The sequence below is a fragment of the Botrytis byssoidea genome, assembly GCF_014898295.1.
Source record: "Botrytis byssoidea strain MUCL 94 chromosome Unknown BBYS_003, whole genome shotgun sequence".
NCBI classification, from domain to species: Eukaryota; Fungi; Ascomycota; class Leotiomycetes; order Helotiales; family Sclerotiniaceae; genus Botrytis; species Botrytis byssoidea.
The window spans coordinates 842,612-867,567 of record NW_024065844.1 but is presented as its reverse complement, the minus strand read 5'-3'; the positions used below and the strand labels follow the sequence as shown (position 1 = coordinate 867,567).

General features: G+C 43.9%; 9 protein-coding genes across 9 annotated transcripts; 4 read left to right on the top strand and 5 right to left on the bottom strand.

Annotated features, from left to right (window-relative positions):
* Positions 1-791: 791 nt before the first annotated feature.
* On the top strand, positions 792-2,558 carry EAE97_001716 (uncharacterized protein; the record flags this gene model as incomplete). Its single annotated transcript, XM_038872227.1, has 1 exon — positions 792-2,558. One exon carries the CDS (start codon positions 792-794, stop codon positions 2,556-2,558), a length of 1,767 nt encoding a protein of 588 aa, XP_038736785.1.
* Positions 2,559-3,261: 703 nt separating this feature from the next.
* On the bottom strand, positions 3,262-4,608 carry EAE97_001715 (uncharacterized protein; the record flags this gene model as incomplete). The annotated part of the gene is made up of 2 exons (XM_038872226.1): positions 3,262-3,588; positions 3,652-4,608. The coding sequence occupies 2 exons, from the start codon at positions 4,606-4,608 to the stop codon at positions 3,262-3,264; spliced, it is 1,284 nt and encodes a 427-aa protein (XP_038736784.1).
* A 996-nt stretch (positions 4,609-5,604) lies between these two features.
* EAE97_001714 (uncharacterized protein) lies at positions 5,605-7,775 on the bottom strand. Its single transcript, XM_038872225.1, has 3 exons — positions 7,238-7,775; positions 6,158-7,181; positions 5,605-6,072 (listed from the first exon to the last, which is right to left on the bottom strand). The coding sequence occupies exons 1-3, from the start codon at positions 7,641-7,643 to the stop codon at positions 5,883-5,885; spliced, it is 1,620 nt and encodes a 539-aa protein (XP_038736783.1). The 5' UTR covers positions 7,644-7,775; the 3' UTR covers positions 5,605-5,882.
* A 1,384-nt stretch (positions 7,776-9,159) lies between these two features.
* EAE97_001712 (uncharacterized protein) lies at positions 9,160-11,790 on the top strand. The gene is made up of 2 exons (XM_038872223.1): positions 9,160-10,035; positions 10,086-11,790. The coding sequence occupies exons 1-2, from the start codon at positions 9,282-9,284 to the stop codon at positions 10,583-10,585; spliced, it is 1,254 nt and encodes a 417-aa protein (XP_038736781.1). The 5' UTR covers positions 9,160-9,281; the 3' UTR covers positions 10,586-11,790.
* On the bottom strand, positions 11,465-11,776 carry EAE97_001713 (uncharacterized protein; the record flags this gene model as incomplete). The annotated part of the gene is made up of 1 exon (XM_038872224.1): positions 11,465-11,776. The coding sequence occupies one exon, from the start codon at positions 11,774-11,776 to the stop codon at positions 11,465-11,467; it is 312 nt and encodes a 103-aa protein (XP_038736782.1).
* A 484-nt stretch (positions 11,791-12,274) lies between the features above and the next one.
* Positions 12,275-13,836, bottom strand: EAE97_001711 (uncharacterized protein; the record flags this gene model as incomplete). Its single annotated transcript, XM_038872222.1, has 4 exons — positions 12,275-13,014; positions 13,074-13,182; positions 13,241-13,530; positions 13,608-13,836. 4 exons carry the CDS (start codon positions 13,834-13,836, stop codon positions 12,275-12,277), a joined length of 1,368 nt encoding a protein of 455 aa, XP_038736780.1.
* Positions 13,837-14,279: 443 nt separating this feature from the next.
* EAE97_001710 (uncharacterized protein) lies at positions 14,280-17,159 on the top strand (the record flags this gene model as incomplete). Its single annotated transcript, XM_038872221.1, has 2 exons — positions 14,280-14,422; positions 14,486-17,159. The coding sequence occupies 2 exons, from the start codon at positions 14,280-14,282 to the stop codon at positions 17,157-17,159; spliced, it is 2,817 nt and encodes a 938-aa protein (XP_038736779.1).
* A 1,097-nt stretch (positions 17,160-18,256) lies between these two features.
* On the bottom strand, positions 18,257-21,683 carry EAE97_001709 (uncharacterized protein; the record flags this gene model as incomplete). Its single annotated transcript, XM_038872220.1, has 2 exons — positions 18,257-21,401; positions 21,460-21,683. The coding sequence occupies 2 exons, from the start codon at positions 21,681-21,683 to the stop codon at positions 18,257-18,259; spliced, it is 3,369 nt and encodes a 1,122-aa protein (XP_038736778.1).
* Positions 21,684-23,189: 1,506 nt separating this feature from the next.
* EAE97_001708 (uncharacterized protein) lies at positions 23,190-24,384 on the top strand (the record flags this gene model as incomplete). The annotated part of the gene is given in 3 exon segments (XM_038872219.1): positions 23,190-23,994; positions 24,125-24,249; positions 24,268-24,384. 3 exon segments carry the CDS (start codon positions 23,646-23,648, stop codon positions 24,382-24,384), a joined length of 591 nt encoding a protein of 196 aa, XP_038736777.1. The 5' UTR covers positions 23,190-23,645.
* Between the last annotated feature and the right edge of the window lie 572 nt (positions 24,385-24,956).

Here is a 24,956-nt window from a genome sequence, read left to right as displayed (position 1 = left end):
CATTCAGTGTTTGCTTCTTCTCCAAATTCGGAAATATGTGTATCTGAGACAATTTCATGCGAGGCTTTCAGTAAATATGATAATGATAATGATAATGATATACATGGATTTAAACTCCTTACTGTTATTAGGAATAAGTAGCTCTTGTGATGGCTCTCTCCTTCTCCTTTGAGGCGCATCATATTTTCAAAAGAAAAATCACACATGAACATTGTCTCGAATAAGAAAGACTGACATTTTCCAAATGTCAGATTTCTTCTCTCTTCTCTCTTTCCTTTTCGCACGAACTAGACGAGACTTTCAAAAGCTTCTCTCAGTATGCTTTTCAGACATCAGTTTGGTAATCGATATGCTATCTCGCATTTGGCTTTAATTTTCGTCCTGTTTGAAATCTTTCGCAGTTTTCGTCGTTTTCGTCATTTTCGTCAATTTCGCAACCCAGTGATGTTTTCCGAGAACAGAGCGTATACTCACACATCAAACTACCACCTTCTCGCAAAAAGCTCAATCTTTTTGTAATGCATCATACAAATTGTGTTTGCAGTCATTCGAAGTTTTATTTTCTCTAAACAACTACTCTTGTGCTCGACGCATTTGTCGATTTCAAGTCACAATGATTTTGTTTCTGGGAACAGGTATTGTGTAATTATCGTGCTGGATTTGTAGAAAATACCAAAATGTTTTATAATCTAGAATGCTCTGCTATAATGATTCTCTCCTGCTCATCAGGAATCTCAAATCTGATTTCCGGAGATCCTGCTTGACCTATCGCCATTTTTGACCCTGCAATCATGGTGACTAGATACCACAATTTCATTATTGCATTTTTGTTGTTTGTTTGGGTGATGTATTATGGAAAGTCGATATCGGGAAAAGTACATTTGAATGATAGCAAAGGAATCAATGGTGGGGAAAGAAAGGACAGGGGAAGTGTGAAGTTCCCACCGTCAATGATTGGTGGTGAGGATGAAGGGGGTGTCAAAAGAGTAGGTTGGCGTGGGGGTGGTGGAAGCGTTGGAGCAGGAAATAAAGAATCAGAGGAGAGTAAATTAGGAAGACTGGAAGAAATTGGAATGGGAAGGGGGAGAATTGCACCCGGTGATGCCAGTCCGCATGAGGAGAAATTGTTGAAAGAGGAGAAGGAGAAGAAAAGATTAAGTGAGGAGAAGAAAGCGGACGACAAAAGGATTCAGGAGGAAAAGGAAGAACAGGAGAGAAAAGCAAAAGAGGAGCAAGAAAGAAAAGAGAACGAAGAAGATGAAGACGCGGAGGAAAATTCGAATAGGGAGGAAGAAATGGAGGTTGAAATGATCGAGGAGGAAGACATCAATCATGCGGATACGAACAATAAAGAAGTGGAAGAAGTGAACGGCGAATCTGAGCTCCTCGCTCTCCGTTCCCTCTGCGAAACCACCGTATTTCAACCTGGACTCTACCTCCAGTGTCACTCTTCGTGTGGTCCTAACTCTACGTCCATCTGCGGTGGTCTAAACAATGCCCGTAATCGTATACAAACCTGTCTTCGGTTGGCCTTAGACCTCGGTTCCGGAATCATCCTTCCCACAGTGCAATCGCATCGCAACGCTGAGAACCTCGTTGAATACGGCGATACCACTGATAATACTCTATGTCCAGACGTATATTGGAATATCGAATTTCTTCTCCAGGAGATGGGATCTGCTTGCCCAGAGCTAGAAATACGACAATGTGGGGATGTTTCTGGAATAGACGAGGATAGAATTATACAGATGGAGAAGAGAGAACACGGAGATGCCAGTCACCACATCGGCACGTTCAAAGCAATAGTAAATGAGCATTTGGAATCTCTTTCCCTCTCATCCATTTCAGCCGACAATCCAGTTGCAAGTGGCTTTGGCGATACAATATATGCATATAATTATACATATGACTCGGAACAAGCCCTGCAAAAAGAGCTCTTCCGTACCCTAAGATACAATCGGAAGTTACTCGATCTCGGATCGAGGCTTCGATATAGTCCCGAATTACGTGATGGATATATCGGAATTCACTTCCGGGGTGAAAGCGATTGGCCCCAAAGTTTTGGTTCACGGGAAGATCAAATAAATTTTTTCACACAGGAAATCGAGCTTGCATCTACTGCCCAAGGGGCTACCGAGGGTATTAAGACCATATATATGAGCTGCGGGGATGAGGCAGCCATCTCAGCGTTTCGTGAGCCCCTTTCGGCACTCGGGTATCGGGTGTATGACAAGTGGAATTTGGCATCATCTCTCACCGATCCGTCGTTGACGTTAGAAGAGATGGAATTCGACATCATAGCTATCATTGACTATGCTGTGTTGGTTGAGGCAGCACTTTTTCTCGGGGTATGGATGTCGACATTTTCTCAAACCATTGCATATGCACGTACGGTGGAGCTCGAGGAGGATTACTGGGAGACATATGTCAATCCAGGAAGTAGAAGGGATGGACTGACGAGATTGTGGGACCAAGCACCTGCTTTGAAAGGAGACACAACGACTAAGATATTAGTCGTCAACACAGGCGGGTTCAATAATATGGATTTTTACCCGTGAGAGTAGCTAGTAGAGACTTTGATTTGAGATTTTAGGGGCAGATGGCTGAATATGATTTTGTGTAATATAAGGGAATTAGCTACATTGTTCATGCAGACAGCCCTTCAAGCCATATGTCCTGTAATCCTCGATCGGAAACGGACCTTCTGATTTATGTCCGCTATCAGATTGCACCGTCAAACTTTTGTATTGAAGCACTGGAGTCAATGTGTATTTGCTAACCCATCGAACCAGGAAAAAGAGTGGTAAAAATCAAAATAAATTCAACATTATATTATTATACCATGCTAGCCAATCTACAATTTACTCTCCTCCGATGTTAGGATATATTCCATATAATTCACATATATGCACTTGAGGTATGTTCAGGATATATCAGACACTCCACGCTAGTGTTAGATGTTGTATCGGAATGGCTAACTTTGGTAATGTATGTAAGCCTGTTTCACCATGATGTTGTAGCTTCATACATCGTTTATGCTTGATCTGTACGTATATGAAAGCACCGGAATGCCCTGAAAAGATGGCGGATCAAGAACGGCTGTTATGACTCTTCCATTCATTCCTGCTGCGACTGACCGTGGCCGTGGACTTCAAGAGAGAACGGATTTCCCAGGAATTGCCGGCTTGGTCACAGGCACAGATAATCACCCCTATGATCTATAGTGCTCTTGGATAGTAGACCTGTTGTTCCAGGGAAACTCTAGGAAGCCTTTTTAATTCGGAATTTCTTTTGAATATCCTCCTCCGTAAACTTGCGGGTCTTCGTCCTCAGCATAGCTGCCAGCTCCTCTTTGCTCTTCCCAATATTTTCCCCTGTCGGAACGAGACATCCAGCAAGATGTTCATAATCCTTCTGCATCAGTTTGATGAACATCATAATGTAATCGATATTTTGGAAGACGAGAGCTTTGCCAGAATCGTACTTTTGTTTTCCTTTCAGGTAACTGAGTGGTTGATCGCGCCAATGTCGAAGTGGATTGAGATGATGGGCCGTATGCCAACCGTCGTTGAAGCAGTTTCGGTTGCTCTGCAAAACAAGAAATTAGCTATGAATCTGAACAGTCCATGAATTCAAGAAATGGTCTCTTACCGCCACATCAATCAGAACAATGGATGATCTGTAATCCGAATCGGGATCAATTTCATCAACCAGTGCATGCTGACCCCAGTTCCCTACCATCAATCCAATTCGCATTTGCATGAAGGGTATCAACAATACAAAGAGGGTTGGCCAGAAGTTCAATCTAGCCATCACATACATGCCTACGTATGAGCCAATCTCCCAGAAAAGCACCTCGCACGCTAATCTTATTTTATTAGTCCGGAAAAAGTACAATGGAAGCTCAAGCCAGATGAAGAACATAAAGCGACCCCAGTACTTCAGAAAATCAATTATATCATCCCGTTGATACCGCAAAGTCGAAGAAATATCGTCTGGTCCATTGCCCTCAACATGATGACATTTGATATGGTGGTAGTAATAAGAATGTAATGTATGACCCATGAGGGGTTCAAGGAGGTATGGAAACGTTTGGTCGAGCCATGCGTATTTCTTTACCAAAACTCCGTTGTTATGAATATGGTTGTGAAGCATAAGGGTGAAAGGTCCGCAGTAAAGTGCCTGCATGATCCAATGGCAGAAGCCATGTATCAATGAGAACCTGTTGTATAAAATTATAGCGCTCGGGACCGACGTGCAGAGGTAAAGGATGATATGTGTGAGGAAGACAACATCTGTTGGTCGACGTACTACTCCTTTCGCCCATTGTACGTATGGCTCAAGTATGTATTGGTATAAAGGACGAGGGAGGCGTTCAAGATCTTCTTGATCCCAACTTGTAAATACTGTAGGTTGAAATTTTTCGTTGCTCTCATCGTTGAGTGCTTCTAAAATCGAGATTTGCTCGTCGATTTGAGCTTGGCTTTCTTGACTTGCAGGAGTGTCCGAGGGATTGGCTTTGTTACTTTTTTGCACATCTTTTAGTAGTAACTCAAGCACTCTTCTATCGGGTTGAGTTAAGTTGGGATTCATGGCTTGGAGATCCATGATGTTGTAGAGAATTGGTTGTTAACCAAAATTATTTGGGATAGAAGGATATGAATGAATATTTGTATTAAAAGGGATCTCTTTGGGACCATAATTTTGCGATTGAACTAGCAGATTCACCTACCTAGTATTCTGAAAATCGCAAATACCCTTGATTCTCTACGAAGACCCACCGTGAGAAGATCAGGGTCTAAACCATACCTATTATCACCCATACCGCGCGGTTTCTATTATTGCTTCATCTAGACCGGGAGCCCCTTTATATGCGTATATGCACGTGAAGTCGATGTTTTGGTGGAGTTTATGACCGAAAATGGATGAGGAAGGATTGTAGAAGATGTAAACCTGTAAATAATCATAAGATCTATGGCTTGGAAGCTTCCATCCTTATGGCAACAGCTGTTTGCAGGTAAGCTTGATGCTATTTAGATGAATGTTATTGGTTGTCATTTTCCTGGTCAATCACCAATCCATCATAATTAGTGGTATCATCCATAAACAACATACTTTGACCGCTCTGTACCTAGGCAGAGATTTGCGGTGGCAACTTTGTAGAGAATCCTCCAAAGAAGTGGACTCCCATTCCAAAACTCGATTGTAATCTGTTTGGTGCAAAACATAAGAAGAATTGAAACAATAGCTCGAGAATGGATACTGTAGAAAGACTGCCGAGCTATCACAGCTATGGATACCGATATGGATAAGGATAGAAGCTGTGAAACGTAACGTACCATGCTTAGTAAGGCACACTCGAGTGATAGTGGCATACTTCCTTCCGGAACTCCTAAAACTGAATAGGGCGAATTTATCCGAAAATCCGGCGGGGCAATTATGTATTTGGTACTCCTCGAGGTACTCGTAGGGAGGGATCATGGAAATGAAGGAAAAAGGAGAGAAGTTTCCTAAATAAATGTCACCTACTACGAATTATTAATTGATAATACTATTTGCTTTATACCAATTGACAAGCCTATACGAATTGACCTGCAAGTTCATGTCTTGAGAGGTTGTCGGTAAGGGGATATAATCATATTTAATTTAATCATCGTCTTTCTCCTGTTTTACAACTTCCTCAAACAAACCTATGTGTATATCTACATTTATATATATACGCACGGCAATGCTAATGCTGCAAATTGCTCAATCCGCTCCAGCCCATTTATGAGTACATCGCTACATACAAATAACAATGACGCTAACCATCAATATAGCTCATGTATGGTATCAATGCATTCTTCATCACTGTCCTTGCAACTATTTTCTCTTTTTGTTGCTTATTTCTTGTAATCCTCTGGTCCAACCATCAACTCCGGTCTAACCAACTTATCGAAATCCTCTTCACTCAAAGCCTTCAACTCCATGGCTGATTCCTTCAAGGTCAATCCCTTCTTGTGGGCATTCTTGGCCACTTTGCTGGCCATATCGTAACCAATCTTTGGGTTCAGACATGTGACTAACATGAGACTATTGAGAATTTTGTTAATACTTGTTATTTTCAGGTTTGAACGAAGGGGGAGATGGAATTAATAAGTGAAATCGGTATACGCACGATTCTTTCAAGATACTTTGAATCTTCTCCTCATTGGCTTGTAGTCCAACCACTAAATTCTTCTCAAAGCTTCTCATTCCGTCACTCAAGATTCTAATGCTGTGCAACAAATTTCTAATAACCAATGGCTTGAAAACGTTCAACTCAAACTGGCCGTTCATACCACCAATGGTTGTAGCAGTACCGTTTCCAATGACCTGGGCGCAAACCATAGTAATGGCTTCGCATTGGGTTGGGTTGACTTTACCAGGCATGATCGAACTTCCAGGCTCGTTTTCTGGAAGGGCAAGCTCGCCGAGGCCACATCGAGGACCGGATCCAAGATATCGGATATCTTGGGCAATCTTGAAGAGGGATGAGGCGAGGGTGGTGAGGGATCCAGAAGCTTGAACAATTGCATCATGAGCTGCAAGAGCTTCGAATTTGTTGGGTGCAGTGGTGAATTGCGTTCCGGTCATCTTAGTAACTTCTTCTGCGATAGCTTCTGCGAATCCCTTAAAAGTGTTGATACCAGTACCTACAGCAGTTCCTCCTTGCGCTAAGAGTCTAAGGTGGGGTAGGGATGATTCGACACGCTCGATACCATAATCAAGTTGTGCGACATATCCGGAAAACTCCTGAGCGAGGGTAAGCGGAGTTGCATCCTGCAAATGAGTTCGTCCAATCTTGATAATATTCTTTGCCTCAAATTCATCCACTTTAGCTTGGAGAGCATCTCGTAATGACTTAGTCGCAGGAAGAAGCTCATTCTCGATCTCGAGGACTGCAGCAATGTGCATAACAGTAGGGAAAGTATCGTTTGAAGAAGCTGACATGTTAACGTGATCGTTAGGGTGAACTGGTTTCTTGCTTCCCATGGTTCCGCCCAAAATCTCAATAGCCCGGTTCGAGATAACCTCATTAGCATTCATATTTGACTGTGTTCCAGAGCCGGTTTGCCAGACGACAAGAGGGAAATGATCGAGCAACTTAAGATCCGTGACTTCCTTGGCAGCTTCTTGAATAGCCTTTCCGAGCTTTGGGTCTGTCGAAATTTCGTCAGCTCTGTCCTAACGTGTCTCTCTTTTCATGTAGGCGTACCTAGACCAAATTTCATGTTGACAGTTGCAGCCGCACCCTTCAAAATACCAAAAGCCTTGATAATTGGAGGAGGCATGCGATCTTGAGGCTGGTTTATCTTGAAGTTCTCCAACGAACGCTCAGTCTGCGCTCCCCAATATTTGTCCGAGGGGACCTCGACGTTTCCAAAGGCATCGGATTCGGTTCTTGTTTGTGACATATTGTATGCAGTTGCGTGGAAATTTCTTTGCAGTCGAGGAAACGAAGATTGCAAGCTCTTAAACTTATATGATGAAGGAGAACAATTGAGGACCCGAGTGGCAGATTTGCTCGTGATGTTGACGGCATTCGCGGGGCAGGTGGAGGTGGTGAATGTGCGAGCTATTGCCCGAGGCAACGGAGCTCGAAGTGTGGATGTCCGGAGCATTGTGACTGTTCAAAAAAACTACAAAATCTTACAAAATTGCAAATTCGTTCAATTTCACTCAATTGAAATCTTGGGGACACCCGTACTTAAATCAATTGCAGTCAAGAGTTGCTAAGAGTCAGTAGTGGGCACGGAGGGTGGATATCATAGCAAGTCAAAAAACTATGGACTCCAAAAGTTTCACCCGCCATAAAAATCGTCTTGGCGGGAACTATCGGCATCGGGACATTCCGGTAATGCCGCTGTGTTGAAGATAATTCTTACGTAATAATCATTTGCTCGAGTACTTGAACAAAATGAAGGACTTGTACTGTAGCGAGGACAACGATACAGCGCCCAAGTTCCTAAAGTTAGGAATGCTACGGCATAAAACTGAGGTTCAAGTCTTCTGGTTTCCATATTGTTATTTGGTATTTGCGATTCGCTTTAATCTCTTGTGTATTCCAGATAGCGAGGTGCTTGAGGCTTGAGCACAATGAACTTCGATGCTCTTTCTTGAACATCAACCATTCTCGCCAGCAAAGCATTCGACGTGCCCGTAACAACTCCAAGATTCCCCTTTCTCATCCTCAAATAAGACACTGCAACCCCATTTCTCACAACAAAGATTTCCTCTTTCTCATATTTCATCTTCCTCCATCTGGAGATACAAGAATCAATAGCAGTTTTAGTGGTTGCCGCAACATATGGACGAATTCTCTAAAAGTCTGGTTCTGATCACATCTCCCCTGGTCTCCTTTTTTTGAGAGATATGCAGTATTGTACGCCTGGATTAGTGTTTCCATGTTCCCATTTTAAGTCCCAATATTCAGTTCTGTATAAATTTGTTCCATCGGGAAACCATGAATTTCTGCCACTTTCTAAAACAATCCTCTAGGCTGCCAAAAGGAATGCCCTCAAAAAGGTTTACTTCGGTGCATTAGTCTTTTTCCTTCCACTCCATATACTTGCTGAATAATACACATAGCACTCCATGTTAGTGTCCTGAATACATCGCGTAAACATTCAATAGTGTTGATCACGAAGGTGTTGTTTTAAGACCTGAAATCATGGTGTATGGACGGAAAAGTATACCTAGACGATGAACAAACAGTGAACCGAAAAACAAAAATCTTGAAGGTACATAAATCCATGTCATCCACTCAAGACCAGTTGAATGACGGCAATCCAAGTCCTTACCATCAAACGAAGACGCAATATCGAGGTTTTGATCGTGCAAGATAACAGAATGCAAGGATAAATATGGCTGTGGAATCAGCCTCAACACCAAGACGTCAATGTTATTGATTGGACACAGGTATTATATCCAACGCATTTTGTATTGATAGCTTTAGAATTAGGAGACCTGCGTGGATATAAGCAAATATTTTGGAAGTAGTTGCCTTTGATAACGGACTCATATTTCATATAAACTCTATATTTTATTTGAGAAATCGAGTCAAGTCACTGTAGTACATTGATTGAGTCATAATTGTCAAGAAAAGATAGGCTTGTGACAAACGTAATGGATCACACGAGGCCAGGTCACAAGTGCACAGTGAGCCCATTACTTATCTGTGATATATTTACATCAGCGACACCCTCTTTCACAGCGACTGCCATCTATCAACTCGTGCATAACAAAAAGTGAGTTAAAATATGGCAAAGCTCGATGATCTACCACAAGAGTTGAAGGAACTTATTCTCTGCGCCGCTCCTGACATTGCCACCCTTGAATGTCTCGCACATTCATCCCCACTTTTCCATGGTGCCTATGTAAACCGACGTGAGGATATATTCTTGACTGTCCTGTCAACAGAAATTCCGCCGGACATCCTCCACGAAGCACGGTTTGTAGCGCGCGCCACAAGTATAGAGCGTGGGTCGACATGGTTCAATGACGTGAAGCAGCTCCTTGCAGACTATGACAAAGGCATCGATGATTCGTTTCCTCTCAATATTACTCTGACCGAAACTATCTATATATCGAGATTTCTGCCTGCTCTCCGCGATGTATCTATGGCTTTTTTTCGATCGACGCTATCACATCATCCGCTTACTCGAGACAAAATGAATCCGCCTTTACCTACTCAGGCTGAGATGTGTAGAGTTCAGCGTAGCATTTTGAGAATGGAAACATTCAGTATACTTTTCTCTGAAAGAGAATGCCGTCCTTCTTATCGTCCAAGCTGGTCGTCTCCCCTTGAAGCACTCAACAACCTCTTCTTCTCTAGATTTGAGCTTTGGGAGGTAGAGGAAATTAAGTGCATGCGTGATTTCTTCTACAGGCAATACAATACGATATTTAGAGAAAGTTCGACCGAACTTCGTAAGCTGTTTGTCTGGCAAGAATACCACGACCTAGATCCAAATGATAGTATGGAGAAGGCTGCTGCAAGGACCAAAGATAAGAGTAAGTCTCGTTTTCCATGAGAAATTCGAAAGCTAATTAAATAAACTCAGCTTACAGTCAATACCGAGAGATGACCGAAAAATTGTTGAGTTTTGGCTTCGAATTCCTCCACGAGGTGATGAACGAAAACTCGGAATATAATCAAGTCCTTCTGTTAGAAGAGGCTGCCGAGTATGGGGGTTTTCGCTCCCCCGTCGACTTCCTCTCGGATACCTTGGACGGATTCTTTCACTCGCGTGACATGCGAATCATGCAGGATATAGAGTTTCGAGAAACTGTACTAGAGTCACAACCTACAGGAAATGAGAGACCAAATCAGGCATGGTTTTGGTCTATTCAACAATGGGATCCCGCCTTAGATGGAGAGACTTATGTTTCCCGTCGCGATAGAAGAGATTGTTTAAGGTCGTGGGGTTATGTAATGTGGGACAGCTCAAGGTTGGAGTCACTAGGATTCATGAACTGCAAGATTCAGGATATGCAGCCACACGGGCCAAAAGCTATTCAGGGGCCATTATTGACGGATCGTACGAAGACGAATGATGGCTGATATTTGAGCTGAATACATCAAGGCGAAGGTTCCTGTATGCAAAGTCTCGAATGATTTGTTGGCTACGTGGATGTTCATTCATTCAAGTGCCAAAGAATGAGAAGAGTGCTATAAAATTTAAAGATTTTCCATTGAGATATCAACACTATTTAAGTATACTCAAGGGTAATAGTTGAGAGTTTATGCCATTCGCTATAAAGTCAATCAACGATAGAATGGCGAGATAAGAGCTTTCATCATGATGTGATATTCAAAAGAGACGGGGAATTTTCTTCCAATGGAACCCCCCATGGCCTGATCGATAAACTTCTTCAAACCAAGATAGTAGTTGCCCTAAGCAACAAACTCTCCAACAAGTCCCCCGAATGCCACCTCCTTGCTCAAGTTATCCTGTTCATCAAAAGATCTGCCTCGACATTTTTTAACCCCTTAGACAATAAAATTCTGCATTTCTTCCCACAAGCGACCCAGAAGTTTGATATGAAATGGTTCAATACCGGATGGCAGCCCAAAATAGGAAGATTGAAATGTTACAGCATGGCCGTTGCGACAAAAGTAGAGTAGAACGAGCCAAGGACAATTCACGGTGTTAAAATCAGCCCATGATAAAGTTGAAAGATGAGACGAGGAGTAAAAGCGCTTTGCCTCAACTCAAAGGGAGAAAGAGGTGAATGCTTGATATGGCTTGACAGAAAGAAAAAAAAGTATCCGTAGACTGCCAAGGTTATTGATGGGCTTGCACAGTACGATTTCCCAGCACGACACATCGTTCCAATAAACAGCTGAAGATTTTGATGATTTTGAGTGAAGATTACTGGACGTGATCACAAACTTCCAGGTGCTAATTGCATAATGTCTGCCCTGGAAAATAGATGCAAATCAGGCCAGAGGCTTTCGTACCCTGATAGGTCCAACCACATTTGTTAATCCGGCTCCAAGATCTCCTTCAAGCACAACGCCTTTCTGCAAGATTTCAACGTCGTTATTCTCTCGCATCGTGGACAGAATAGATCGAATATCCGGCATGGCTTCGCGCCAGCTAGAATAGCCCAATGATTGAAGCTCCGGATGAGTAAGTGCTCGAGCGACTTCAGAAGGACAGAAAGTTTTGGGTGGTTGGCGTGATGTTAAAAAGTGGTTTATATGAGACTCGATCGTTGAAATAGAATCATAATGTGTAGCGTCATCCATCGAAAAAATAAAATTGTATCTAGATTGATTATTGTCAATCAAAGTATTCGGCATCAATGTCTCAAGCTTTCAAGGTTGATAAAGACTGGTCAAAGCCTTGGCGCAATTAGCCGAAGCCAAATCTGAAACAATATTCTACAAACGACATGAAGGGATTATTCTTAGCATGATTGATAACGATAAATGAGATTATTTGCTGTAGTATAAATGAATTTTTACACTCTATCGTTTAGCGCTTTTCTTCATTCAAGTACTATGAATAAGTGGCCTATCTGGCCAGTTCATGGGTATCATCGTGTACAGAGTTCCCCTATACCCAACCGTGCCCAAAGCGCCCTTCGTCTCTACCCTTTTATGATCATTTTATACAGTATTCTGGTACATAAACACACCCAATATCCGTTGCGCCAATGCTACACCACTGCCACCAAGTGAGTTAATAACGCCTTTGAAACCCCCAATGCAAACTCCATACCCAGCCGCAGGTAACATTACGCATTAAGCTCCAATTGCTAGACATGAATCTAGTACCATATCCAATGCAGCTCGATCTTGATATTCGGCCCCTTCCCATCCCCAATCTTCGATATCACTCAGCGGTTCGTCTATCGCGTGCCCGTTGACGCCATTAGTTAATCCGTTGACCTCGAGACCACCCATCTCGATGTCGCCATCTTCATCCTCAGTAAGGATTCTTCCTTGAGGCCCAAGCCGTGTGAATGCGTTCCAATCTTCTAGCTCGCCTTCTTGGTATCCGAACATAATTTGCTGTACAACGACTGGCATTTGTCCTAAACCACAATCGGAAATTTCAAGTGCGGTTCGTACATCAGCCATACCTAGGGGGCCTCGTTCACTTGCTGCGCGGGCCTCGGTGGGTAATAAGCCGTTTTTGTCTCGAAGGACTTCGTTGCGCAACGAGGACTCTTCCTCTCTTTCTAGCTGCCTGCGATACTTATGCGTTTGCACCCAGGAGGAACCCCCGCCTGTTCCAGCACTACCCGTAGACCCAGGTCCATTACTTCTCGTTTTGCTGAATATCGATGATAAGACCTCTTTAATAAAGGTTTCTGTTGCCACAGACATAAATTGAGCTGCATCTTGGACATGGCCATTGACTAATCCTGTTTCGTAGCATATAGGAAGCATTCGAGATTCGATAGTTGTCATGTCAGGAAACTCTCCTGATTCCGAGGCTAGAGGTAAAGCATATCTTTTTCGAATTTCCAGATCCCAATCTTGAATAACATGTAAGTACTATCAAATTTACCAGGTTCGGTGATTATGCATAACTTACTAGTTTTATTCAGACCCCCAGCACTAGCAGGTACAATCTCGGGCTGTCGTGCAGGCTTCGGTCGGCGATGCTCGGTTAGCATTGTCGCAAATGCATCGAACGGATCGAACTACAAATCCATTTAGCACAGTTTCATAATAACTCCATATAAGCAAAATAAATCTCACATCATTTTGAGCAAGATCCTTCAATCTTCTTCTATCACGACTAGGTAATTGCATAACTTCTGTCTTAAGTCTTTGTTCCGCTGCATCACCGCTAACCGGCTTGCTCCCAGCTCCTGTTGTAGGTTTATCATTTGCACTGACCCAGCTTGCCACGCCCTGGTCAGGCATTTCACGAGTTGTGTTCGCATAAATGGCAGATATCAGTTGATTGTGAAGATGCTCGATTTCGCCGGTATTTGTTATAAGAAAATGATCTATTCGGGACGAAAGTTCAATTTGGTTCATTTGCCCTGAAACAAAGGATTAACATAATGCCAACGCGCGTAATTATCGCCCCTCATAAGAGACGATACCTTTCAACACATACCCATGAGGAATAAGCCAATTGAATCTTTGTATATCCCAAAATTCTCGCCAATGGCAGACTTGACTGCCGTATACAACGGTTCAAGGTCGATGCGCGGCGGGACATGATTAAATTTTGCAGATTTTTGTACCGGTGTTGTCGCAGTAAGTGACTTGTTAGGTAGAACAGGAGTTGGACTCTTGTTTGTCACACTGGAGCGACTCAAGGCCGCTGGATCAATGTCGGGCATGATGACTATAGGAGCGATTCAGGCTCGCGCGACCACGCTCTCAAGGCGCGAAAACCTTCAATTTTCTATCGCCCATAAATAGAGCAGTAGCAGAAGAATTTGATCACACAAATCCAAAATAAAAACTGTTGATTTGATAGCGTGGTTGATGATTGAATGATGGTCGACTTGGGGCATAACATAGAGGTGACGTTGGGAGAGTCAGTTGGCCTTGTAGCCTTATGTAAGAAATCTGGAGTTCTAGGGTAACCTACGAGCCTTCCTCCCTTGTACTGTCACTAAACCAAGCCAAACCCCTCAAAATTGAAGTAAATAAATCATCGCGTATAATCCTTATCAACGCGTCCACTCTTTTGATCAATTCTCATGAAGGTTAACGAATATATGTTTTTCTGACGATTAAGATAAAGTCGCAGATATTCAATTATCGCAACGATGCAATTATGTCCTCACGAAGTACTCGTATCTCCACTGCTATTGATAGCTTAGTGCGCCGATTTCAAGTAGATATTCCTGGAGAAGATCCTGCGGACGCGGAAGAAAGAGAAAGCAATGCTACCGACTTTGTACGGGAAATTCTGGGAAGGTAGGTATTGACTTTGGAAACTGTGCGCAGTATTATGGAATGCTGATTTTGCAATTTATATAGCTCAAAAGCAACTGCTGTTGTCGCAGATGTAAATCAAGCTTCGGATTTGATAAAGAAACGATTAATACAAACAAACCCAAGTCCTAATGAAGCTTTACGATTTACAACCCTATATAGCCGGCTCCTCTCCATACCGGTCATTACACAAAAATGGGCAGTGCTTTACTTCCTGTATCAACTAGGCGACCAAGAGAAACTCAGACCTTCTGGACTGACGAGCCCTTTTATGAGTCCAGTAAACAAGAAGAAACCTAAGAGACCTGCCGAGGACCAAGATACTGCCAGCGCTGCTCCTCTTCGAGATATCCGTCGAAACATTCAAACAGATGGGAATTTTGACACTCAAAGCCAAACATCGCGAGAAGAGAGAGAATTCGACGATGCTTTTGCGCCTTCTGGGTTGAGGAAGTTACCGGAACGAGAAGGTGGCCAGCGAGATAGAAGGGAGGAAGAGCAGGTATTTGCGAAGACACCAGGTAGCCAGCGGGAGGGCGTCGCATTGAAGACGGCTCTACTAGCAGAAAATTACGTCGAAATTGATCCCCCGGAAATCGCACTACTTAGGGACTTGCCATTCACATTACAAGGCCTGTCGTCCTCGAATTTACCATTTGATGCCCAATCAAGCCTCAGACTCCCCGATACTTTACCTGTGCCAATAATCTCCATTCTCCATACATTAGCTGAGCCATCGCTATTATACAGAAGTTTATCTGGGTTTGTGCAGACAAGCGATGGCGGCCTCCTAGGACAGAGTTTACGAGCCGCTATTGCAGGAGAGCTTAGGTCATATCTTGGACTAGTAGCAACGCTAGAAGGTCAAATCCGACGAGCACTTTCGTCGTTAGACGAGAATGAGCCAAGAGGAGGTGTTGGAAAGGCAGGGGTTACTCTTAAAAGATGCGTAGTGTGGACCCGAGAAGCGACGATGGGCTTGAGGTTGATGAGTCTGATTAGTGAGGAATCAAAAAGCAAAAAGGGTGGCCAGCTCATCACGTTGATCCATGGATTTTCATCATCGCATGGGGATCCAATGGTAGGAGCTTTCGCCGAACGATTGTTGAGTCATGTCACTCGGCCGTTTTATGACATGCTTCGACATTGGATATATGATGGAGAATTATCCGATCCATACCATGAATTTTTTGTTTCGGAACAGGATCCCAATGCGATTCAGGAAGCCCAAGATGGCAGAAGTAGAGGAGGTGCTAGCAGTGTATGGGAGGACAAATACAAACTTAATGAAGATATGGTACCAAGTATCATCACCCAGGACTTTGCTCAAAAGGTCTTCCTAATTGGTAAATCCCTGAACTTTATCCGTTATGGTTGCGGGGATTCTCAATGGGTGGAAGAGTACTCAAAAGACGCTTCGAAAGAACTACGATACGGTGATACTGCGACTTTAGAGACATGGATCGATGAGGCTTATAAGACGACCATGGCCCGACTAATCCACTTGATGTCAGAGAAGTTCCATCTGTTCGAACACCTCAAGGCTCTTAAAAATTATATCCTCCTAGGGCAAGGAGATTTCATCGCTCTACTCATGGAATCTCTTGCATCAAATCTTGATCGTCCGGCAGGCGCTCAATATCGTCATACTCTCACCGCTCAACTTGAGCACGCTATTCGTGGTTCTAATGCGCAATACGATTCGCCCGAGGTTCTCCGCCGTCTCGACGCTCGTATGTTACAACTTTCACACGGTGATATAGGTTGGGATTGTTTCACCCTTGAATACAAAATTGATGCTCCTGTCGATGTCGTTGTAACGGAATGGGGTAATCGACAATACTTAAAAGTATTCAACTTCCTATGGCGCATCAAGCGTGTTGAATTTGCCTTGTCGACTACTTGGCGTAAATGCATGACTGGCGCCCGTGGCGTCTTACTTGGATCTCCTGATCCCGCCTTTCATCAATCATGGAAACAAACTCGCGGCGTCCTTGCAGAGATGATTCATTTTATCGCACAACTACAATACTATATCCTCTTTGAAGTTATCGAGTCTTCTTGGGATGAGCTCCAATCCGCTATCCACAAAGATGGTTGCACACTTGACGATCTTATCAAAGCGCATACTAAATATCTCAATGCCATCACACACAAAGGTCTGCTAGGCGCCAAGAAAAAGCATTCAAATGATCTTGATGATAATACGTTCATGGTTCAATTGGGCGAAATTCTTAGATTAATGCTCTCATACCGCGACGCAGTTGACGGTCTTTATTCCTTCAGCGTAACCGAATACTCAAAACGTCAAAACGCCAATTCTCCATCCATCCCGCGTCCAGGCACATCTACCTCCTCTCGACCCGGAACTCGCTTCGATGATTATCCTTCATCTAAATCTCCATTCGAGAACCCTAATCCTGCACTTCTAAATCTCAATCTTTCAAATATTCAAGGCGAAGAAGAAGAATTTCCCTTACTAGCAGAGAGATTGAGTGGGTTGGGAACGCAATTTAAAACGAGGATTTCGCTATTGCTCGGCGATTTGGCTTATCAGCCAGACACAGACATGAGGTTCTTGGGTGTGGTAATGAATTTTAATGATGTATATACGGGAGTCAGGCGGAAGAGTGCCCGAGAAAGGGAGCGAGAAAGAGACAAGGGGAAGGGCAAAGCTAGAGAAGGGAGATCTGGCGAGTCGAGTGCCAGGGAAAGATAATTGTGTTGTTTTCAGTACTCGGTATTGGAAGAACGAGTAGAGATGCGTAGAGAGGAGGGGCGTATTGTATTTCCATGGACTCTTTTCGCGTAGCATAGTATGTCATATTAGGACGGCTCGATAAGGATACCAATGAATGATGGATGGGTGGAATGCAGATTGGCTGCTTGTGGCGTTGGTCTGTTGATATAGGATGATGAATATGCAATTCTTTTTTTACACTTGTCTGATTTGTGTTTTTCTCTTCCCACCCCTTACTCTCAATGTGCATGCGTGTACTTCATCATAGGTACCTAAATTATGGCTCTGGTTTTTTCCACCTTCTCTTTCTCCCACATTGTCTCATCCCCTTCCCTCCCCCTCTCCCCAGTCTTCAAACCCCCCAACGACACCCAAAAGCCCATCTCACCAAACGCCCATCTATCCAGATTCCCCTGTGTATCTAGTAAATGAGAGCTTTCCAGCGTTGAAATATCTATCCTCTGATCCATTTTATGTATGTATTCCTAGACTTGCTCACTTGTTACACATACATTATTCACGGACCGGTGCTGTGTATACATTTGATATCATATTCATATTCATTTGCGTTTTCATTTGTCCTTGCCTTCTTCCCTCTACCCCTCCACCTATTTCCTTCCTAACCTCCCAATTTTTGATGTATCCTCCAAAGCTCCATTCCTTCTCAATTCATCCTATCCCACCAAACCCGAGCAGGGCTCATCTGTTCCCATTCCATCATCCTTTCCCAACCAATGCCTTTTGAATTCCCCATTATCCCTCCCACTGCTCTCTACCCATCATCATTCCATTTACCTATGTTAACAGAGCACAATTGCCGAAAGAAAAACGCCATGCCTGCTATACACCCATAAAAGCCTTGATAAAAGACCCTTGAGATACCAGAGTCTAAATCCAACGCAGAAGATGAGTGCGATAATCAAGAATGCAAGAAAATGCAAAAGGTATATGAAATCAAGCAGCCACCGGATATATCCTATCTTAATCGTACAAAAAAATATAACACATTATGTTTTCTCCCTTTCCTGCGCACCACCTATCGTCGCCTATACTCTTCTCGAGCTTAGATTTGCTTATCAATGTCTTCTCCTTCTGGAACTTGGGGCCCCTAAGTCAATGTTCTTCATTTCCTCTAACAGCGCCCACGCATCCCCGCCTCCACCTCCTCTCCCTGCGCCACTACTAGCCGGAGCCGGTAATGCCATTGGAATTTTTGCTGGTACGACTGGCCCAACTGCCCCTCTATATCCACCTCCAGCGCTACTTCCATACTGATAACCATTTGACTGATAACTGTCATGAGAATATTCAGCCGTTGAGGGTCTCTGCATTGACGTTCTACTAGATGCGTAAGCTGGTTCTTTGTAGATCGGTACATTTGGGGATGAATGGTATGCAGGTTGTGCCGACATGCGGTTTGACTTCTTCTGGAGTTTTCTATGAGCCGTAGCTGGAGGGTTATCAGGAATGCCGCCGCTGAAGTAAATTGGGGAAGAGACGGCCATTGACTGAGGCCTTCCAGCTTGACGTAATTGCTTACGGCCATTCGATGGCATTGGATGTTCTGCTGGTGGAGGTCGATAATTGCGATCTGGCATTTGTGAAGCGTATTTCGGTCCCTTTTGTTCAAGGAGTGGCGCATAATTAGATTCAGGAATGTGATCACTTGGATCAATCTCCCTACCATCATAAGTAATGATTTTGGCATCGGGATCATCTTTGGGATCATAAGCAGCGCTGAGAGACGTTGCAGATTTCGATCCTGTCAGACTTGGATTGAAAACATCATACGAATCTGGCCCGAATGCAATACCTGATAACCTTCGAGGCTCTGGAGCAGGACTGACCGGTTTTCGCATGACTGCTGGGTTAGGAGAGGTACCTCTTCTGTTGATAGGATTTGGTGAAGCACCTCTTCTATCCATGGGTGGATTGGGAGATGCACCTCTTCTATCCATTGGATTGGGAGATACGCCTCTTCGATCCATAGGGTTAGGCGAATTTCCTCGTCTATCCATTGCAGGATTAGGCGACGTACCCCTAGGTTTTACTGGAACCATAGCCGTAGATGCAGCATATCGACTTTGGCGATCGTCATATGCTGCCTGTGGTGAGTATGGGACAACAGCCGAATTATCATGATAGGGAAGGGGTATTGGCTGTTGAATCTGTTGTGGCTGATGTCTTGGAATCTCTTGATATCTTCCTCGCTGCGAAGATGCAGGGTTTTGGCTATGACTTGCTCGTTTTTCGTTATAAATCCGATCCGAGATTTCCTTTGCAATGATTGGATCCATTCCCGGCACCAAAGTTGGTGGCATCTCAGGCAAACCATAGTCTCCATTAGTATTCTGCACACCTAGGGACTGGCTTCTGTCTTGGCGGGATGATGGGAGCTGGCCATAAGAGTTTCTTGAGGTCACAGAAGCGCCATCTCTGACAGAAGACATAGAACTGGATGTCGGATAGCCACCTGAGCTATTCGAATATTGATGACTCGGGGCAGTTGTTGCAATACTATTGCGACTAGGGCGATGCCGTAAATTTAATGGTGCCGGTACTTGGTCATACATCCCTTCAGCTGGGTGTTGCATAGCACCTGGTGCACTTCCTCGATGCGGTATAGCAGTTTGATAACTGTTTGGTCCTGGTCCTGGAGCCGGTGTGGGTGGGGCATCCTCGACAGTTGGCTGCATGTCATCATAACTGGCATTATACCTCAAATCTCTCGAATCATAAGAGTTCTTTCGGAGTGGGTAAGGGTTGCCATTTCCAGACCTTCGGAATTGATCATCGTTCTTTGGTGGGCTATAGGCCTGGTATGGTGAAGTGGACTGTGTATGAGCAGGCAATGAGTGGCGGTGCATATCATCCATGGAAGCGTTGTATGGATTAGAATTTCCTCGACTGACTGGACGGCCATGAACAGCCTTAGGTTGCGCGAGAGTTGGCACCGAGCTCACGTGCCTGCTTGCATGAGCCGGGGGAGGTGGCGGAGGACCAGGGCTCATCGGAAGTTCGTATGGACCTGGCTGCTGAGGTTCATATGTTAGCATACGAGAGCCTCCATATCGATCCGCTTCATGGGCCGCATATTGATTCATATCATGACCGTTTTCATAATCGTTTCTCAACATTGGATCGTGAACCTCATATCTATCGTTATTCCGCATTGACTGGGAACTTGGTGGTGCTGCAACCATCATGTCTTGAGGTGCTCCGTATGGGGTCCCCCCTGGACTAATATCATATCCTTGGACTTGGTTATATCGAGCTGAGGGTGCGTTGTATTCCACTCTTTGCCCAGGCGATTGATCCTGAGCAAATCCGTTCTGATATCCACGCGGTGGCGTTTGCGCGTGCTCCTGTCCAATAACAGGAGAATGATAACCACGCTGCGCTTGCATTGGATCAGACATGACACCAGAACTTGGATATCCACGAGGCGAAGGTTGATCCTGAATTACTGGTGGATTGGCATATCCTCGAGGGACATGATCTGGCATACCATTCGGAGACATCTTATATCCTTGCGGCAGTGTCTGAATGTGATCTGGTATTCCAGTCGATGGGTTTTGGTAGCCTCGAGGTGGAGTTTGGACATGATCTGGTATCGCAGAAGGAGAGTCTCTATAGCCACGCGTAGGGGTCATTTGCACATGATCTACTGTGGATGGGACCTGATATCCTCGTGGAGGAGTATGAACAAGTTCCGCAGGATGTGGTACCGTAGCAGGGATCGGGGCTGGCGCGGGTGCTGCCACAGGAGGTTGCGCAGGAGCTCCAGTGATTGGATCGGTTGGTAGAGGCCGCCTCTTAACAATTGGTTTCACCCCTAGTTGTCTTGGCCCACCAACTCCTTCTCTCAAACTCCCACTTCCACTTCCGCTTCCACCCACACTTCCGAAATCCGTTATCGATTGCACAGATGTAGATGGAGTAATTGTCGATGAATTCTGTTTGGGTTCCTTCTTCTCTGGTTTCTCTGGTTTGGGTCTTTTATCATAATATGTGATCTCGACTCTAATCTCTCCGGCATATTTCCCCTTGAAGTTTAAGTTATGCCATATATCACTTTGTCCCCCTCCTGCAACAATGACATCTTGTAGGTTTACCCAGGTCTCTCCTATCAAATCTGTTCTCTTATCGTCATTAAATACTGAGACCTTCAATTGATAGTAATCCGGCGAATCGTGAACAGTAAATCGTAGCTCTTGATCCCTAGATAGCCTCGTCAGTAATGAAGTAGACAGACATAAGCTCCTCATTGAGCACTTACCATCGAGGGGTTTGTCCACCTCTCTTATCTGTCTCCGTTTTTTTTGCTTCCTTTCCCAGACGAGCTGCACAATACGGATCTTGTTTTCCAATTGTCTTTCTGTTTGGTAAATTCTTGGCTCGATCAACGATAACAACCAGAGTACCAATTACTGGACCATCAACCGTCATATCCGAGAAGATTCCAGCGGTATGCATGCCCGCCATTTTGAGTTTCGTCGCCATGATGAAGAAAGAGAGTAAGGTATTATTAATGCTTAAAAGAGAGTAAGACTATATTATAATCCAATGATGATTTATTATGTGATAATTCTCGAGGTCGAGGTCGTGGTTGAGGTTGTGTTCTCCTAGATGTAAAGTTGATCTCGGTCTCGAGTGTGTATAATAACTTCCAAATTCTTTCTTTCGTTCTATCTTTCTTTCGTTCTATCTTTCTTTCTTTCTTCCCTCACCAGCTCTCGCTGAGCATTGTATTTGGGAAATCCTCAACTGATATTCTAAAGTCGAACGCCGAGTAGGTACGAAATCGCGTTAGAACCCTCGCATCTCAGACCGTTCCATGCAGCATAAATCATAAAAGGGCTGACACTCCAGAAATATTCAAGAATTGATTTGAGAGAAGAGAAATCGGATCCGTTTTGATTGCAATGAAGCGGGTCTAGGGTGGATTAATTCGAAAGTTGTTCAAAATGTTACCTTTCATCTGTGTGCCAGGCGTGAGAAAGTGTTAAAGGGAGTGGCTGAAATCGTGGAGAAAGAATGGTGAAGGCTGGTGTTATCCTTGTAATGGATACCTCCAGCTACCCTCGTTACTTTGTGTACCAAGGGATTGATTTTTTAAGAAAGAAAGAAAGAAAGAAAGAAAGAGATTTGAATTTATTAGTCATTGAGTCGAATTGAATACATATGATGCCGGTGTATTGAATTACGCGTTTTGAATGTATTCCATTGGATGTATGTGGATGTATGTGGATGTGTATGTATATGTCTACCTACTCGTAGCTAGCTAGCTAATGAATGACATTTGACATGTTTTTGTTTACATTGGTTGATTAGCTAATAAGTAGGTAGCTATAGCTATTATGGTAGTTTTGACATCACACTCTGCCATTCTCCCTCTTCTCCCATTCCCATTCCCATTTACCCAGGAACCAAATACAGATACAGATACAGATACAGATACAGATACAGATACAGGTACACATATCATATCGTATCGTATCGTATTATCGTACATTTGATTTTACGCTGATGACGAAAATCGGGACCTTACCTACCTAGGTTTAATAATGTTTGTATGTACATAATTCCAATCCCTGTTGAGAATCACCTCTGCTACGGAGGATGCCCTTTCTTTGTACGATGGATGTATAAAATATAATCCCTGTTCGAAGCTTTCCCTTGTTCCCTTACGATCCAGGTATCTAATCCATCCATCGGCCGAGAGAAGAAAAAAAGGAACAAAAATAGGAACAAAAATAGAAACCTTCCAAGGTTATCATCCTTCCTTCATGTGTGGCCCTTCATGTGTGGCCACCTGGGCAGCGGGCGTCACGAACATTCTCATCACAAGTGGCTAATGAGAGTGGCTGGAGTGACTATCACTCAAACTCTACCTACCCAAATGTCCGATGATGGCGAAATGATGGTGTTATCGATCGGAAAATCATTCGAGATGGTGGAGTCTGGTGATGCAGGTACCGAGATTCTAGCTCTATTCTCAGATCTATACCACCCAATAATGGTCTCGTCTTAATTATAAAATGATGAGGCCGAATAATTTTTCATCGTACGTATCAAGGGTTCACGTTGTTTGTTTGCTTGTCATTGATCAACATCTGCAATCTTATCCATTCGGCAACTTGCGGCAAGGCTGTTACTCGTAATTGGTAATTAACCGCCGCATTCTTCGGTTACCTAATCCCCGAATACCGACCAGGGCGTTACCCATCTAGGGATCTACTAGGTTTTACCTTTCTTATCTTATCCTCTCTATATCTCATACATCATCAAGAAATAATAAATCTACTACAGATCTATACAACACTCTTTCATCACTCTTTCAATTACAACCTAAAAATCCCCTGACCAACCTTTCCACTCTTCACTCCCTACCAATCGCCCACCTACCTCCACTCCACCCTTACCTCAACCCATCACACATCACATATCACACATCAACACATCATGTATTCCATCGCGCCCTCTCCCATCCCCACACTTTTGTCCGACCCAGTGACCTCCACCCCACCAGACACTTCCGCTCCATCAATCTTCCGCTACATCATCGGCTTCCTACTCATCGGTGTCGCCTGGGGCTTTACAACCCCATTCATCCGAGCCGCCGCGCGAACTCACCAACCGCCGTCTCACCCCATTCTCTCGTCCCCCTCGGTTACCAAATCTTTCGTCAAATCTAAGCTATATGGCGCTTTCTTCGGAGTCGTGGATCTTTTGAGAAACCCTAGATATGCCATTCCTTTGGTGATCAATTTGACGGGGAGTATTTGGTTTTTCTTATTAATCGGCCAGGCTGGTGAGTTTTGTTTTTCCTTCTTTTGTTCATGTCGATCTCTAAGGAGAAAAGATGGGGAGAAGCGTGATATGAGTACCTATCGTGATGACGTAGATAAAGCTAACGATATATGTAGAACTCTCCCTAACAGTCCCCATCACAAATTCTCTGGCTTTCCTCTTCACAGTATTAGGAGAGTGGTGGGTGGAGAGAAAAGTAATCAGTCGCGGTAATTCCCCTCGTCCCTTTCCCTTACATCCCTTCCCCATCAATACTGTTGATCGGAGCAAATAGTCAAGAAATGTGGCTTGGACCCCGAGTACGAGAGCTAATATATTGATAGATACCTGGATTGGTATGATCTTGTCGTTATGTGGCATTGCGCTCTGTGTCCATAGTAAGACGGGATGAGCCGTCCTTGGGAGTTATTTTTGGATCACATGCTCGGGAGTGAGGGATTGGATATTCGATAAATGATATCGAGGAAGGATCGTATGGAAGAAGGAATCGATCATGTGAGGTTTCTGGAAGTTGTATACATATTTGATTTTGCCGCCGTACGAGGCTGGTATATTCTTTCTGCTTACAAACTAATGTAAAAAGCGTAGTAGGATCCATTATATTGGATACTAGCGAGTTTGAATAGGCAAATGTCACTAATGTCACATAAAGATTCGAAATGCCTCAATTCCTTGATTCGAGATTTATAAGTTAACTTTAGACACACTAGCACAGCTCTATGCTCTAAGCCCGAACCACCTCTCGTCTAATCTCGTATAATGAGTAAGGAAGTAGCCAAAGAAAACCTAACCGCCAGGGCCAGGGGAAAACTGATGTGTGCGCCATTCCATGCCCACCGCCAACCGTTTTAAGTGTAAAGAAATTCCAAACCATGCCAATCCAGTCCAGTCCAGTCGCCCAAACAATCCCAATTCGATAAGAGCCATCAAACATTACCAAATCCAACTTCGTGTACAATAGTA